At 40.5% G+C, this 16,350-nt stretch overlaps 1 protein-coding gene across 1 annotated transcript in view; it reads right to left on the bottom strand.

Moving 5' to 3' along the window:
- The window catches only part of DPYD (dihydropyrimidine dehydrogenase), a 1,420,302-nt gene that overhangs the window by 689,176 nt on the left and 714,776 nt on the right, over nucleotides 1-16,350 (bottom strand). Inside the window, exons 12-13 of the mRNA XM_069737684.1 lie at nucleotides 4,271-4,455; nucleotides 2,670-2,885 (exon numbers count right to left, since the gene is read on the bottom strand). Of these exons, the coding sequence (XP_069593785.1) occupies nucleotides 2,670-2,885; nucleotides 4,271-4,455 (401 nt within the window). The remainder of the gene's footprint in view (nucleotides 1-2,669; nucleotides 2,886-4,270; nucleotides 4,456-16,350) is intronic.

Below are 16,350 nucleotides of genomic sequence, written 5' to 3'. Positions count from 1 at the left end.
CAATGTGTGAGCAATATCCATAAATGCAAACATTTTCTGAAACCAGAGACATATTTGTACTTAAAGGGTGCCTGTCAGCAGGTTTTTGTTATTTAACCTGAGAGCAGCATGATATATGAGCACATCAATGTGTCACTTACTAGGCTGTGCTGTAGTTTCAATAGAATCAGTCTTTTATCAGCAGAAGATTATCACTAGATAACTAGGTCTCACATGCAGTCTAGTCAGGCTTATGTGTGTAACTCCGCCCCCCCACCAATGATTGGTAACTTGCTTCTAATGTAGAGTGTGCACAAGAAGCTGCCAATCAGTGGTGTAGGGGCGGGTTTACCAAGTTAAGCCTGACTGGCCTGCATGTGAGACCTAGTCATCTAGTGATAATCTCCTGCTGCTCTCAAAAAATAATAGCAAAAACCTGTTTACAGATTACCTTTAAAGTCTGTGCTATTGGGTTTTGGAAGCGTTTTGGAACCATAATGATTATCTCCAGCAAAATAAAAAAAATCTTCAAAACTCATGCAATATGCACTTATAACCTCATATTTACAGGATGTTAACAGTTAGAAGTCAGGTTTCAACGTAAAATATACAAGATGATTCTAGAGACTCAGGCTCGATCTTCTACAGATAGATTTCACTAAAGTTGATGTGGTATAAACTGTGTATAAAAACAAATAATCTTCCGAAACAGAGCTTACATTGAAAATATAGGTCGAAAAAGCGTGTGGACATCATAGACAGATAGCTTATAATTCCCCATCGTTATGACAGAACTTTGAACTGCCAGTGAAGAGCATCAACCTTGAATGGCAGCAATGCAATAGATCACTGGAAGTGTAATGTGATGCTGACCAGTGATTCCCTCAGTGATAATAGCTGTTCCTCAGGGGATTCAGGCTTTAGTATAGGAAGAGGATTTTCTTACTGAGAAAGTCCACTTAAAAGACCTTGCTAGTGATGAGCAAAGGTGCTCGGATAAGGTGTTATCAGAGCATGCTCGTGTGCTAGCCGAGTGTCTTCAAAGTGCTCGAAAAATATGTTCGAGTCCCCGCTGTTGCATATCTAGCGGCTGTTTGAAAGCCGAAACACCTGCAGGGATTGCCTATCAAACAGACATTCCCTGCATGTGTTGCAGTTGTCTATTAGCTGAGAGACATGCAGGCGCAGGGACTCAAATATATTTTTTGAGCAAGCTCAAGATACTCAGTTAGCACCCGAGCATGCTCTGATAATGCCTTAACCGAGCACAAATGCTCATCGCTAGGGATGAGCGAGTATACTCGTTACTCAGGTTTCACCCAAGCATGCTAGGGTAGTCTCTGAGTATTTTGACATGCTAGGAGATTTAGCTTTAGTCGCCGCAGATGCATGATTTGCGGCTGATAGAAAGGCTAAATACATGTGGGATTTCCCTAAGGCCAGTCTCACACGTCCAGATAATTCCAGTACCAGAAAAATCGGTACCGGAATTGTCCATGTCCGTGTGTCCATGAGCTCACGTATGCTATCCGTGTGGCACACGTGTGGCAGCCGTGTGCCGACTGGGTACCACACGGAGCGTGCAGGAGACAGCGCTGGAGATAAGCGCTGTCCCCCACATGGTGCTGAAGCCACCATTCATATCTTCTCTCCAGCAGCGTTCGCTGGTGAGAAGATATGAAAAATCCTTTTTTTTTTTCATGTTTAAAATAAAGATCCCTGTCACTAACCCCCTCCCACCCCCTGTGCGCCCGCACGCTGTTAATAAAATACTCACCCGGCTCCCACAAAGCATCCTCTCCACGCCGCACCTTCTCCTGTATGAGCGGTCACGTGGTGCCGTCCATTACAGTGATGAATATGCGGCTCAACCCATATGGGAGGTGGAGCCGCATATTCATGACTGTAATCGGCGCCAAAAAAAAATAGTATTTTTCATATCTTCTTTCCAGCAAATGCTGCTGGAGAGAAGATATGAATGGCGGCTTCAGCACCACGCTGGGGGGACAGCGCTTACTGTAGCGCTGTCTCCTGCATGGCACACGGACTGCACACGGACAGCGTCCATGTGTGGTACGTGTTTTACACGGACCCATTGACTTTAATGGGTCCGTGTAATCCGTGCGCTCTCACGAACACTGACATGTCTCCATGTTTTGCACACGGACACACGGTCCGTGAAAACACGCTGACATGTGCAGAGACACATTGATTTCAATGTGTCTACATGAGTCAGTGTCTCCGGTACGTGAGTAATCTGTCACCTCACGTACCGGAGCCACTGACGTGTGAAACCGTCTAACAAACAGGCAATCCCTGCATGTTTTCAGGCTGTCTAGCAGTTGCAAATCATGCAGCTGCGGCGACGAAAACTAAATCTCCGAGCACAACAAAATACTTGGAGACCACCCGAACATGCTCGGGGAAACCCAAATAAAGAGTATACTAGCTCATCACAACTCATCACTAAACCTTACATTAAGCCCAAAGCCTTCTTTATTACATGTATATGTGCACTACACCAGTCCACCATTTTCTTGTTTTCTTGCATTTTGTCTTTCTTCATGCCTGAAATTAAAATTCTTTTTTTTTCTTTAAAGAAACGCATGGAGTATGTGAATTATGGATCAATGAATTGTAAAACATCGTATGGAGAATACCAATAAAAAATACTTAGCAAAATAATTTACCTTTTCCAAGGAAAATGTCTTTGTTAGAGCAAAACCCCATCCAGTCTCAAAGGCTCTGCGGATCATGGGGGCACTAGTGGTTGGTGGAGCGCTTGCAAGACCAAAAGGATTGAGAAATTTCAATCCAGCCATTTCTACACTGATATCTACTGCATCGATAGGTGAATAGAACAATGGCAGCTCCGGTTTGCCAGTAACATCCACTCCGTGTAATCCCTGTTCAAATACAGTAAAACAATTACACATTTCATTGAACTTAAAATCCAGGGCTAATAAAAACTGAAATGTTGGATGGTCTATATCACTGGGTTAATTACCTATGAAAAATCTAGTCTTATATTCTGTGCAATTGCATAAAGTTTGCAAAGTGCATGTCTATGGGTGATACTGTAGCTTCTATCACCAGGGAGCAATAATTAATTATCTTAATTGACTTTCACCTCACTGGATTATTCACACTACGATATCTGCACAAATTCATTAGACTTTATCTAAGACAAAATTAATTCTGCCACGTGTCTTAGAAGAAAATATAGTGTGCCACGTACTAGCTCACGCTTTGCATAAGCAAAAAAGAGGTGACCAAATATGTGTAAGGGGCACTTACAAATACAATAAGAAACCTATGACAAAAGGAAGTTGAGTGCCCAAAAATAAACAACAGGTATTCTTTATTAGTACAAACAAAATGATAAAACACAATAGAAGAATAAGGGAAAACATATACAGACACTACCACAGGTCTCAGGAGCATAGCAAATGGCCATTAAAAGATAAGCTTGATGCTTTGATTGCGTAGAAGTATCGTTTCTCTACCAAGACTAAATTCTAACAATATTACTAGATTTGATCTTTTCATGACCAACAGCTCGAGCATCTGAAAGTCACCTGTTTATTTATACATTCAGAGATATAGTTAATATCTATTTCCTCTACCAAACCTATTTAAGCTTCTTGAGGTTTCTCTTTTTATCTGCCAAACTATGACAGAACAAGGACAATGGAGTGATACATGGGATACCCAACCAATCTAAGCAAGGCTTTCCTTTACTTTTTTCTAAATAACGTCATCAACGATATACAAAAGTTCAAAATTGTCATTCCAACTAATTAGTCTTGAATGACTGCCATGTAATTCTAAACAACAAACCAATTTAAAGTAAATCTGTCACCGGGTTTCTGCTACCTTGCCTATGCGTGGGGGATAGCTATAGGATGGCTAATGGATTGCATCCATCACATCAATCCAGTAAAAAATTATGCGTTAATATGGGAGCCAAATGAGTTGATGACTAATGGATGGCATTAGATTTACAGAACAGACTCTTTAATCAAGGACACTATCTATAATTTTCCTTAAATTTACCATAAATTCTAATCACTAGGGACAGGTATCAACGTATTATGACTGGTTAAAATCTGATTGAGATGCCCTGTGTTATAAAACTCTTTTTGCGCCCATTTGCCAAGTTTCTTTATGGTTTTCTGGAAGCCAAAAAGCTCCTCATGTATTACAATAAAAGTGGGATCTATAATCCTAAAGATATAAGAATACCCTTGTGGTCTACTCAAACTTTTAATACAATAAAATTATAGCATACCTGTAGATATTTATGAATGTACCAAGATGCTTGCTTCCCGTCATTAACTGATTCAACAGTTGTATTAGCCAAACCAGCAAGGTCGCCCCCAGCAAATACGCCAAGTTCACTGGTTGCCATAGTCTCTGTGTCAATTTCGGGTAAACCCCATCTGTTGAACTTGATGGGTTTCATGGCTTCAATAACTATAGTAAAAGCATATGTGATAAGAATAATTAGACTGAAAACAAAAAATTAGACAACTGTACTCTACTTCTCAACTTCCCATCTGGAATAAAATACAACACATATAGCTATATTTCCCTCTTTGTAAATATTGTTGAGAACTTTTATTCCTTACAATCCAAAATCAATGCAATATTGCATTGCATTCTGATAGAAAAACTCTTGCTAGGCTATGTTCACATGCTGCCATTTTGTTGTGTTTTTTTTTGCAGCAAAACTTTTCAGCAAAACCTTTTCAGGGTTTCTTACTGCTCTCTTGGCAGTAAGAAACTTGTCACAAAAAGCAGGTTTTGCTGGGTTTTCCTGTGTTTTTTTCATGCTACATTTGTCTCTTGTGCATGCTTATAAAGTTTATTGGCAAAAAAAAGTCTGATTCTACTTCAATAGGTTTTGGCACAAAAAAACACTGCAAAACCTGATACCTGTGTTTTTTAAGCATTTTGTTCACCACCATTTACTTTCAATGGGTGAAAAACACTGAAAAACCACTGATAGATGTGATATGCTCAAGGATTTGCGCAAAATACTGAGGACAGAAAAAAACAAGCTGTGTGCATGAGAAATCTGAAATCTCTTAGGCCGGCGTCACACACAGCGTATGAAAATACGGTCCGTATATTATGGCCGTAATACGCTGAAAAGTCCCGAAAATAGTGGTCCGTAGCTCCTCCGTAGGCAGGGTGTGTCACCGTTTTTTGCGCATGGCATCCTCCGTATGTAATCCGTATGGCAGCCGTAATGCGTGTTTTTATCGCAGGCTTGCAAAACCGACATACGTCTATCCATGTGTAAAAAAAAAAAAAAAACATATATACTGTCTATATATATATATATATATATATATATATATGTCAGCAGACATATATGTATATATATTAATATTTCATCCAGCGCGATATAGCAGAAAGCCGGTAATTCAATTACCGGCGTTTGCTTTCTCCTTCCTAAAACCCGACATGATATGAGACCTGGTTTACATACAGTAAACCATCTCATATCCCAATTTTTTTGGCATATTCCACACTACTAATGTTAGTAGTGTGTATATGCAAAATTTGGCCGTTCTAGCTAGTAAATTAAGGGGTTAAATGGCGGAAAAAATTGGCGTGGGCTCCCGCACAATTTTCTCCGCCAGAGTGGTAAAGCCAGTGACTGAGGGCAGATATTAATAGCCTGGAGAGGGTCCATGGTTATTGGCCCCCCCTGGCTAAAAACACCTGCCCCCAGCCACCCCAGAAAAGGCACATCTGGAAGATGCGCCTATTCTGGCACTTGGCCACTCTCTTCCCATTCCCGTGTAGCGGTGGGATATGGGGTAATGAAGGGTTAATGCCACCTTGCTATTGTAAGGTGACATTAAGCCTAATTAATAATGGAGAGGCGTCAATTATGACACCTATCCATTATTAATCCAATACTAGGAAAGGGTTAAAAAAACACACACACACATTATTAAAAAATAATTTATTGAAAAAATCACAAAGGCTGTTGTATTAATTTATTCTACTCTCAATCCACTCACTGAAGACCCTCGATCTGTAAATTAAAAAAAAATAATAAACCAACAATATACATACCTTCCGAGGATCTGTAAGGTCCAACGATGTAGATCCATCTGAAGGGGTTAAAATATTTTGCAGACACGAGCTCCGCTAATGCAGGCTGCTCATGTCTGCAAAACCCTGGAGAATGAAGCTAAATATAGGTCAATGACCTATATTTAGCTTCATTTGCGGTGAGGCGCCCTCTGCTGGCTGTTCCTAGATCGTGGGAACTTACCTAGAAAGCTCCCTTGCTCGAGTTCATATGAGGACAACCAGCAGAGGGCGCCCTCTTATGATCTCGAGCAAGGGAGCTTTCTAGGAAAGTTCCCACGATCTAGGAACAGCCAGCAGAGGGCGCCTTACCGCAAATGAAGCTAAATATAGGTCATTGACCTATATTTAGCTTCATTCGCCGGGGTTTTGCAGAAATGAGCAGCCTGCATTAGCGGAGCTCATGTCTGCAAAATATTTTAACCCCTTCAGATGGATCTACATCGTTGGACCTTACAGATCCTCGGAAGGTATGTATATTGTTGGTTTATTATTTTTTTTGGATCTACAGATCGAGGGTCTTCAGTGAGTGGATTGAGAGTAGAATAAATTAATACAACAGCCTTTGTGATTTTTTCAATAAATTATTGTTTAATAATGTGTGTGTGTTTTTTTTAACCTTTTCCTAGTATTGGATTAATAATGGATAGGTGTCATATAATTGACGCCTCTCCATTATTAATTTGGCTTAATGTCACCTTACAATAGCAAGATGGCATTAACCCTTCATTACCCCATATCCCACCGCTACACGGGAATGGGAAGAGAGTGGCCAAGTGCCAGAATAGGCGCATCTTCCAGATGTGCCTTTTCTGGGGTGGCTGGGGGCAGATGTTTTTAGCCAGGGGGGGCCAATAACCATGGACCCTCTCCAGGCTATAAATATCTGCCCTCAGTAACTGGCTTTACTACTCTGGCGGAGAAAATTGTGCGGGAGCCCACGCCAATTTTTTCCGCCATTTAACCCCTTATTTTACTATCTAGAACGGCCAAATTTTGCATATACACACTACTAACATTAGTAGTGTGGAATATGCAAAAAAAATGGGGATATGAGATGGTTTACTGTATGTAAACCAGGTCTCATATCATGTCGGTTTTAGGAAGGAGAAAGCAAAAGCCGGTAATTGAATAGCCGGCTTTTGTCGCTAACACCGCTGCGTATTCCTCGCAAGTCACACTGCTGGTCCGTGTGTAATCCGTAATTTTGGGGCTTCCATTGACTTTCATTGACGTTTTATTTGCGCAATACGGTGACAAACGCAGCATGCTGTGATTTTCTACGGCCGTAGAAAGCCGTATAATACGGATCAGTTTAGTACGGCAGATAGGAGCAGGGGCATAGAGAATAATTGTGCCGTATTTTTTGCGAGCTTTACGGACGTAGTTTCTGCGCTCTTACGTCCGTAAAACTCACAAGTGTGACGCCGGCCTTAGACATAGCAAGTACTTCAAAACACTGCTAAAATTAGAAGAAAAAAACCCATAAAATAACGCACCAAGCACAATGCACCTCTCTTCCGATGGGTAGCTGCATAAAGACATTTATGAATATCTACTGACAGAGTATCACAAAATCATGTTGAATTTTTCAAAACTGGTGACCTTATGTCATACATCTAGTAATATGCTGAGACAGGGGAAAATATGAGGAAAAATACCATTTTCCTTGACTTTTATGCTTTTGGCCAATCAGCTGAGTCCATATTACTTAATTGCCTAGCTGAGAGCAAGGGTGTAACTACACTTTAGCCCCTTCACACCAAAGCCTGTTTTCACCTTCCTGACCAAGCCATATTTTACAATTCTGACCAGTGTCACTTTATGTGGTAATAACTATGGAATGCTTCAATGGATCCCATTGATTATGAGAATGTTGTCTCGTGACATATTGTACTTCATAATAGTGGTAAAATTTGTTCGATATGATTAATTTTTATTTGTAAAAATATCAGAAATTTACAGAAAATTTTGAAAATTTGCAATTTTTTAAACTTTTAATTTTTATGCCCTTAAATCAGAGTTATGTCACACAAAATAGTTAATAAATAACATTTCCCACATGTTTACTTTACATCAGCACAATTTTTGAAACATTTTTTGTTAGTAAGTTATAAGGGTTTAAAGTTGATCACAGATTTCTAATTTTTCCATCAAAATTTTCAAAACCATTTTTTTAGGGAACACACACCTTTTTAGTGACTTTGAGGGGCCTATTGTTAGGGGTCGAGTTCCCGCTTCTGCACAGGGGGAATCTCGAGCCACCTCCGCTGCGGTCTCCCATTCTTGTCCAGCCGCAGTGGAGTCTGCTCAGCAAGGACGTCGGTCCCAGCGTCTTGCTCATTCTCACTCTGTTCTGAGAGTTACTGCTGTTTCTCCAGTCTCTGCTATTAAAGTCTGTGCTGGTCAGCAGCGAGCGGACTTCTCTGGGACTAAGTCCTTGTCTGCACGTACTGAGCATGCCCAGCGTAAGGTCTCCCGTTGGAGATCGAGGGTCATGTGCTCAGGCTCTGCAGCACATTCCATTGGTCCTCTTGGCAGGTCCTAGAAGGGCAAAAGTGCTGTGGCCACTTCCTGTGCTGCTGCTATATAAACTGCGCAAGACCGCACGGCCATGCGCTAGTATTGTCAAACAATTGCTAATGTGTGTATGTTGTGAGTGCAAGTCGTCCTTGGATACCCCTACCCTATAGTATGACTGTTCGCGGAAGGTGTATGGCTGCTACCTAGCGCACGACTTATCCTACAGCACTAGTCACACATTATAGCGTCCAGTTGCTGTGACCGCCAGTACGGCGCCGTGCACTTTCTCTGTGCTTTCCTTACCCAAGTCTGGGTGGTTAGTGGCGTTCATTAGTGCGGTACTGCATGCTCTTCTGTTTCATTTCACACCCAGTTGCGGTGTTGCGCCAGCAAGGGTCTAATCGGACTTCAATCCCAGTTGGGGTTGAGTTCGCTGACTACTTGCTCGCGCTTTAGGTGCGGTACCGCGGTCCTGTGCCTTAACAGGATTGCTTCTTTCACGCTGGGTGAGGTTAACCCACGCGTGTATACTCTAGTGTACCGCCATATAGTCTGCTAATTGCTAGCAGCAGGTTTTCACCTGCACGGTGGACCCCGGACTGCGAACGCATCTATACCATCTGTCTTGGTGTGTTCCGCCAGTCCTAACACCTATATGACAGAAAATACCAAAAAGTGACAGCATTCAAAAAATTGCACCACTCAAGATGCTCAAAACCACATTCAAGGAGTTTATTAGCCATTCGGGTGCTTCACAGGAATTAATGTGGAAGGAATTGTTTTTTATTTTCGCAAAGGTAACAGGAAAAATTGGACCTGAAAATTTGTTGTGAAATTTGTCCTGAGCATGCAATACCCCATATCTGAGGGAAAACTACTGTTTTGGTGCACGGCAGAGCTCATAATTTTCTGGAATACTTAGCAGACACCATGTTTGGAGACATCCTGATATGCCTAAACAGTGGAAACTGCTTTTAAGTGACACCATTATGGTAACTAGACCCCTCAGGGAACTTATCCAGATGCTTGGTTAGCACCATGAACCCTTAGGTGCGTCACAGAAGTTTATAATGTTAAGCCGTAAAAATAAAAAAATCAAATTTTTCACACAAAAATTTTTTTTAGCCCAAAATTTAGCATTTTTACAAGAGTAACTGAAGAAATATACAATTTGTTGTGCAATTTGTCCTGAGTACGCAATACCAAATATGTAAAGGAAAATTACTGTTTGTGCGCACGGCACAGCTTGAACTGTAAGGATTTGACTTTTTAAATGGAAAATTTGCTGAAATCATAAGTGGACGCTATGTCAAGTTTGGAGAGCCCCTGATGTGCCTAAACAGTGGAAGCCCTACACAAGTGACCTTATTTTAGAAACTAGACCCCTCAAGAAACTTATCTTAATGTGTGGTAAGTACCTTGAAACCTCAGATGTTTCATAGAAGTTTATAACATTTATATGTTGGTGGAAATAAAAAAGAAATCACATTTTCCCTACAAACATGGTTTTTAGCCCCCATTTTCTATTTTCACAATGGTAACAGGAGACAATGGACCCTAAAATTTGTTCTGCAATTTCTCCCAAGTATGAACATATCCCATATGTGGAGGGAAACTACAGTTTGGGTGCACAGCAGAGCTAAGAAAGAATGAAGTGACGTTTCGGAATGCAGATTTTGATGGAATAAACAGTGGAAACCCTCCACAACTGACCCCATTTTGGAAAATAGACCCTTCAAGGAATTTATCTAGATGTGTGATGAACACCTTGAATGCCCAAGTGCTTCACAAAAGTTTATAATGTTGAGCCATGAAAATAAAAAATCTAATTTTATCCCCAAACAAATGTTCTTTTATCCCCATTTTTTTAATCTTCTCAAGGGTAGCAGGGGAAAATAGATGCCCAAATGTGTTGTAAAATTTCTCCTGACCTGAGTACACAGATCTCTCATATGTGGTTGAAAACTACTTTTGAAGCACGATGCAAAGCTCACAAGTGAAGAAGAACCATATTGGAGTTCAGATTTTCCTGGACTGATTTGAGGGTTCCATGTCACATTGATAGAGCCCCTGATGTGCCACAACAGCAGAACCCCCCCATAAGTGACCCTATTTTACAAACTACACCTCTCAATGAATTCATCTACTGGTGCAATAATCATACTGACAACATAGGAGTGTCACAGAAGTTTTATACCATTGGGCAATGAAGAAAAAAAAATTGTTTTAGGTCCAGATTTTACATTTTCACACTGGGAAATGGGTAAAAATGGCACCCCATATGTGACTGTACAGTACTACTTAGACATATGGCGAGACTCGGGAGGGATGGAACACTATTTTCTTCCTGGAACGCAGATTTTGCAAGAATAAAATACAGACTCCTTATACAGATCCCCTAAGAGCTAGAAAAACAGACTTCTCCCTCAAGTGACCCCATTTAGGAAATTATACTCTTTTAGGAATTTATCTACAGGCATAGTGACAATTTTGACTCCATGGGTATTTTCCAGAAACAAGAAGCAGTGGATGTTGCTGGGTGAAAATTGGAAACTGTACAAACTGCCATTTTAGTGCCCAGTAAGCTGCAGTCACTATTACGAGTATGTTGTTGTCATCAGTACGTTGTTGTGACCAGATCATGCTTCTGGAGACAAGCTCCTGTAAATTAGCAGGCTCTTATTGCTACAAAAATGCCAAACATGTGGATGCTAAATGGGGTTTAGGCACACTGGTGTTCAAAAGAGAGTGCATCATTTTGATTAGCAAGTGCAGAACGTGTTGAATTTCCTTTGGGGAGCAAGGAGCCATTTTGCTTTTCCAGAGCCTTTGTACTACCAGAAACGTGGAAGCCCAGTATATTTAAGTGAACAGATGACAGAGATGAGCGGAGACTTGTTTTTTTTGTGAATTGAGTTGAAGCTTTTGTTGTGAACCTTTTACATAATATTTGGGATCACATTTATCTGGCGTTCTACACTGAGCACTTATATCAGGGTTTTCATCTAAATCAGCTCCCTCCCTCTGCGATGCACCATGATGTCAATGTCACTATTGACAGCAGCATCACAGGGGTTAAATACCTGCGATCGGTGCTGGAACCAACTGTGGGCGTTGCTACACGGTGTTGGTTCTTATGTAGAGCTGACACCCGCATTTGATAGCGGTGGCGCTCAGGGCGTGTTATGTAGACTGCGATGTGTGGGAACACAGCCCACAATATATACATACGGTGCATGTCGTGAAGGGGATAAAACCTTGTAAAATCACTAATAATTAAACATGTTTCCATGCACATAAAATATATTCATTCTGTATAAGGCTTGTGTATGTTTGTGTATTCATTTTGATTTATATGCTTTCTGATTACCTTGGAATACAAAATACTGTACTGCATAAAAAAGAAAATGAGAAAAAACATTTTGCAGCAGGTTTCAGAAGGAGACAAGCGCTTTTAAAGGACAACTCAGTATTTTTTAATCTATCACTGTGTATTGCTGAATACATATCCTTCGCCCTTGATGCATTGATGCATTTAATACATATACTTGTGTGACATCATACATATGTGAGCTTTTATAATTTTATGATAACACTTGCACTTAACATTGTGAATATTAAGCAACTGGAAACATACTGTATGCACTTCTCAACATTGAAATTACAACACCAAGAAGGAAAAGTTATGGAGTTATGAAAATCATATGATCAATAGACGTGTACATAACATGCTAAGGATGAAAAAATGTAAAAAGTAAAATATTTTGATTTATTCAGTGCAGATATACACACATTTACAATCCTTGGTATTGGCACGCCATCATGAACGTTGGACACGTCCAGACTAAACGAGTGTGGCCTCATCCAATTCACTTGAAAGGAGTGAGGCTGCAAACATTTAGCCAAAATGTAGCAGGGAGTAGGCATATCGCTTATTTGTGATCACATGACCGCCCACTCCTGGCGCTGGCATAGGAGAATTCTGACAGCACATGATTTGCATGGTATGAGGATTCAAACGTCTGCAGTCATTCTTTAACCCCTTTCTGACTTCGGACAGGATAGTACATCCGAGGTCAGATCCCCCGCTTTTATGCACGGCTCCGGCGGTGAGCCCGCATCAAAGCTGGGACATGTCAGCTGTTTTGAACAACTGACATGATCCCGCAATAGCGGAGGGTGAAATCATGATTCACATGCCACTATTAACTAGTTAAATACCGCTGTCAAACGCTGACAGCGGCATTTAACCGGCCTTCCGGCCATCTGGCCAGAAATGAGCGCATCACATGATCGGGGGTCAGAGATGCATCAGAGTGGTAACCATAGAGGTCCTTGAGACCTCTATGGTTACTGATCCCGGCTTGCTGTGAGCACCACCCTGATGATCGCTGCTATGTAGCAGAGCCGATCGAGTGGTGCCAGCGCCTAGCCTCCCATGGAGGCTATTGAAGCATGGCAAAAGTAAAAAAAAAGTTAAAAAAATGTGAAAAAAAAATATATAAAAGTTTAAATCACCCCCCTTTCGCCCCATTCAAAATAAATCAATAAAAAAAATCAAACCTACACATATTTGGTATCGCTGAGTTCAGAATCGCCCGATCTATCAATAAAAAAAAAGGATTAACCTGATCGCTAAACGGCATAGCGAGAAATAAATTTGAAACGCCAGAATTACGTTTTTTTGGTCGCCGCGACATTGCATTAAGATGCAATAACGGGTGATCAAAAGAACATATCAGCACCAAAATGGTATCATTGAAAATGCCAGCTCGTCATGCAAAAAATAAGCCCTCAACCGACCCCAGATCATGAAATATGGAGACGCTACGGGTATTGGAAAATGGCACAATTTTTTTTTTAGCAAAGTTGGGAATTTTTTTCACCACTTAGATAAAAGAGAACCTAGACATGTTTGGTGTCTATGAACTCATAATGACTGGAGAATCATGATATCAGGTCAGTTTTAGCATTTATTGAACCTAGTAAAAAAATCCAAACAAAAAACAAGTATGGGATTTCACTTTTTTTGCAATTTCACCGCACTTGGAATTTTTTTCCCGTTTTCTAGTACATGACATGCTAAAACCAATGATGTCGTTCAAAAGTACAACTTGTTTTGCAAAAAATAAGCCCTCACATGGCCATATTGACGGGAAAATAAAAAAGTTATGGCTCTGGAAAGGAGGGGAGTGAAAAACGAACCTGGAAAAATGGAAAATCACAAGGTTATGAAGGGGTTAAAGGGAATCTGTCAGCAGATTTTTGCTATTTGATCAGAAAGCAGCATAAACTAGGGTCTGAGATGCTGAATTCAAGGATGTGCCACTTATTTGGCTGGTGCTGCTGTTTCCATACAATAAATGTTTTATGAGCAATAGACAAAGTGTTTTTATCACTGCCGAATTAGCAGCCCATGTGCCTTCTGGTAAAACCCACCAACAGCACTGATTAGCAGCTTTCTGTCTACATACAATGTATATAGAAAGCTGTGGTGTGGGCAGGGTAGGCTTTCTAAGTTCTGCTACACCTAAAGGATAGAAAACTGATTGCATCACAGCTGCTGCACCTAAGAAGCTAAATGACACATCGCTGGAATCGGGGTTTCTTTACCTACATTATGCAGCTCTCAGATTAGGTAGCAAAACCCCGGTGACAAATTCCCTCCAAAGCAGAATTTCAAAGTTTTTATATACACTGCTCAACAACGCAATTACAAGAGCAAAAAGGAAAATCCATGAAATTATTTAAATCACACATGGAATGTCCTTAGTGTGCAATTGCAAAGGCAGCTGCCAACAGTGGATCTTGCTTATTTGCTGTTTGTACACTAAGGACCTTTAGCTACATATTATATCATTATCCATGGTATCGATGTATGTATTTTTTACTGACTGATTCCTGATTCATTATTAATTCCTTATCATAGAAATATCAAATGTGTCACAGTCTGCTTACTGCCCACCCTCATAGAGCGCACATCTGAATTTTGTGCAATATTTTTACCCATCATATGGATAGGTTTCTTTAAGCTATTATATCTAAATCATGCTATACCAATACTGAATTACTGCATACTAAAGATGAGAGCTGAAGGATGATTCCTTTGGGTCCCAATTTGTCTTTAATGTAAACCTATTGTGCCTCTGCGACAATCATAGGAAGTGTTAGAGAAGGAGGCACTCTATCTCATTGCCTCCTACTTGAACAGGCTGTTTATGCGGGAAGCCAAACCAAGAGTATTTTTCAGTTTAATAGAATTAAGTCATCTCTAGGTTTCACTTTATTGGTACTCATAAACTTAAAGGCAGAATTTTATAGGTATCAATAAATGCGTTGTGTTAATATGCCTTGCCAGTGAAATGTCTCGACTATTGATAGTATTATTAATGTGCTCCCCCACTCTCCTTCCCTAATTGAATATTCTGGGCATGTGACCTGACTTGTGTAGGTTTTACCAGTTTCTATATGGAGGCATGCTACACATATTGTTCTTCATCTGGAATTGTGTATATAGGTAATGATGCAAAAAAAATTGGCAGCACTCACCAGTCTTCATAAAACAGGTACTTTATTGTAACATATTTTCACGGCACGGGGGTGTGTATAAAGAATGTAGCAGCCGAACGACGGCCGTTTCGCGCCCACCTGGCGCTTCAACAGGTTCCTGGAACCTGTTGAAGCGCCAGGTGGGCGCGAAACGGCCGTCGTTCGGCTGCTACGTTCTTTATACACACCCCGTGCCGTGAAGATATGTTACAATAAAGTACCTGTTTTATGAAGACCGGTGAGTGCTGCCAATTTTTTCTGCATCATTACATCGTTGATGGTCATTTTTCCGGCTTTAGCACCCGAGGTCTGCCGGCTGGCTGAAGTTTGTGAGTCTGACGTGTTCCCGGCCTGTGGAGCGGTGGTGCGGTCAGCTGTCCTCTACCCCATGCTGTATATAGGTAATACTGCCCTTGTAAGTGCGGGAGACAAACAAGGCATGGCAGGGATTCTAGGAACTTTACATTTACCCTGTTCTTTGCTATTTGTCTCCATGCTGAGGATCCTGCTTGGAATCATTGCAAGCGAATTGAGCGAGATCGTGATTTTTTATGGCCACTGGCACTATGAACACTTTATTATTAGCATTATTGTTTGCTGTGTATAAGCTGTTGCAGCTATCTAAAACTACAAGTGCTTCTCGCAAAATTAGAATATCATCAAAAAGTTAATTTATTTCAATTCTTCAATACAAAAAAGTAAAACTCAGGTGTTTTTTGATAGTTACTCAAATTTACTGAGATAATGAATTTTGGGTTTTCATTGGCTATAAGCCATAATCATCAACATTAACAGAAATAAACACTTGAAATAGATCACTTTGTTTGTAATGACTCTATATAATATATGCGTTTCACTTTTTTGTATTGAAGAACTGAAATAAATCAACTTTTTGATGATATTCTAATTTTGTGAGAAGCACCTGTATATCTTTACCAATACTTGTGCCAATAGTTATGAAAATATTATGCAATCTTATATGTAACCAGGCACCTGAGAAAAAAATGGTCCTTTCTCATAATAAACAATACTTTCTTCAAGACAATCACTGTGCAAGAAATTTCAGGGAAGTTCTTGTCCCCTGAGAAAATGTTATTGTATCTTACAGCTTTTGATATGCTGAACATGAATATGTGCTCCAAAAGTCTGTATCACGTAAGGTTTTTAACCCCTTCATGACAGGAGCTT

The sequence above is a fragment of the Ranitomeya imitator genome, chromosome 8 (assembly GCF_032444005.1).
Source record: "Ranitomeya imitator isolate aRanImi1 chromosome 8, aRanImi1.pri, whole genome shotgun sequence".
NCBI lineage: Eukaryota > Metazoa > Chordata > Amphibia > Anura > Dendrobatidae > Ranitomeya > Ranitomeya imitator.
This window is presented reverse-complemented; position numbering and strand designations above follow the sequence as displayed.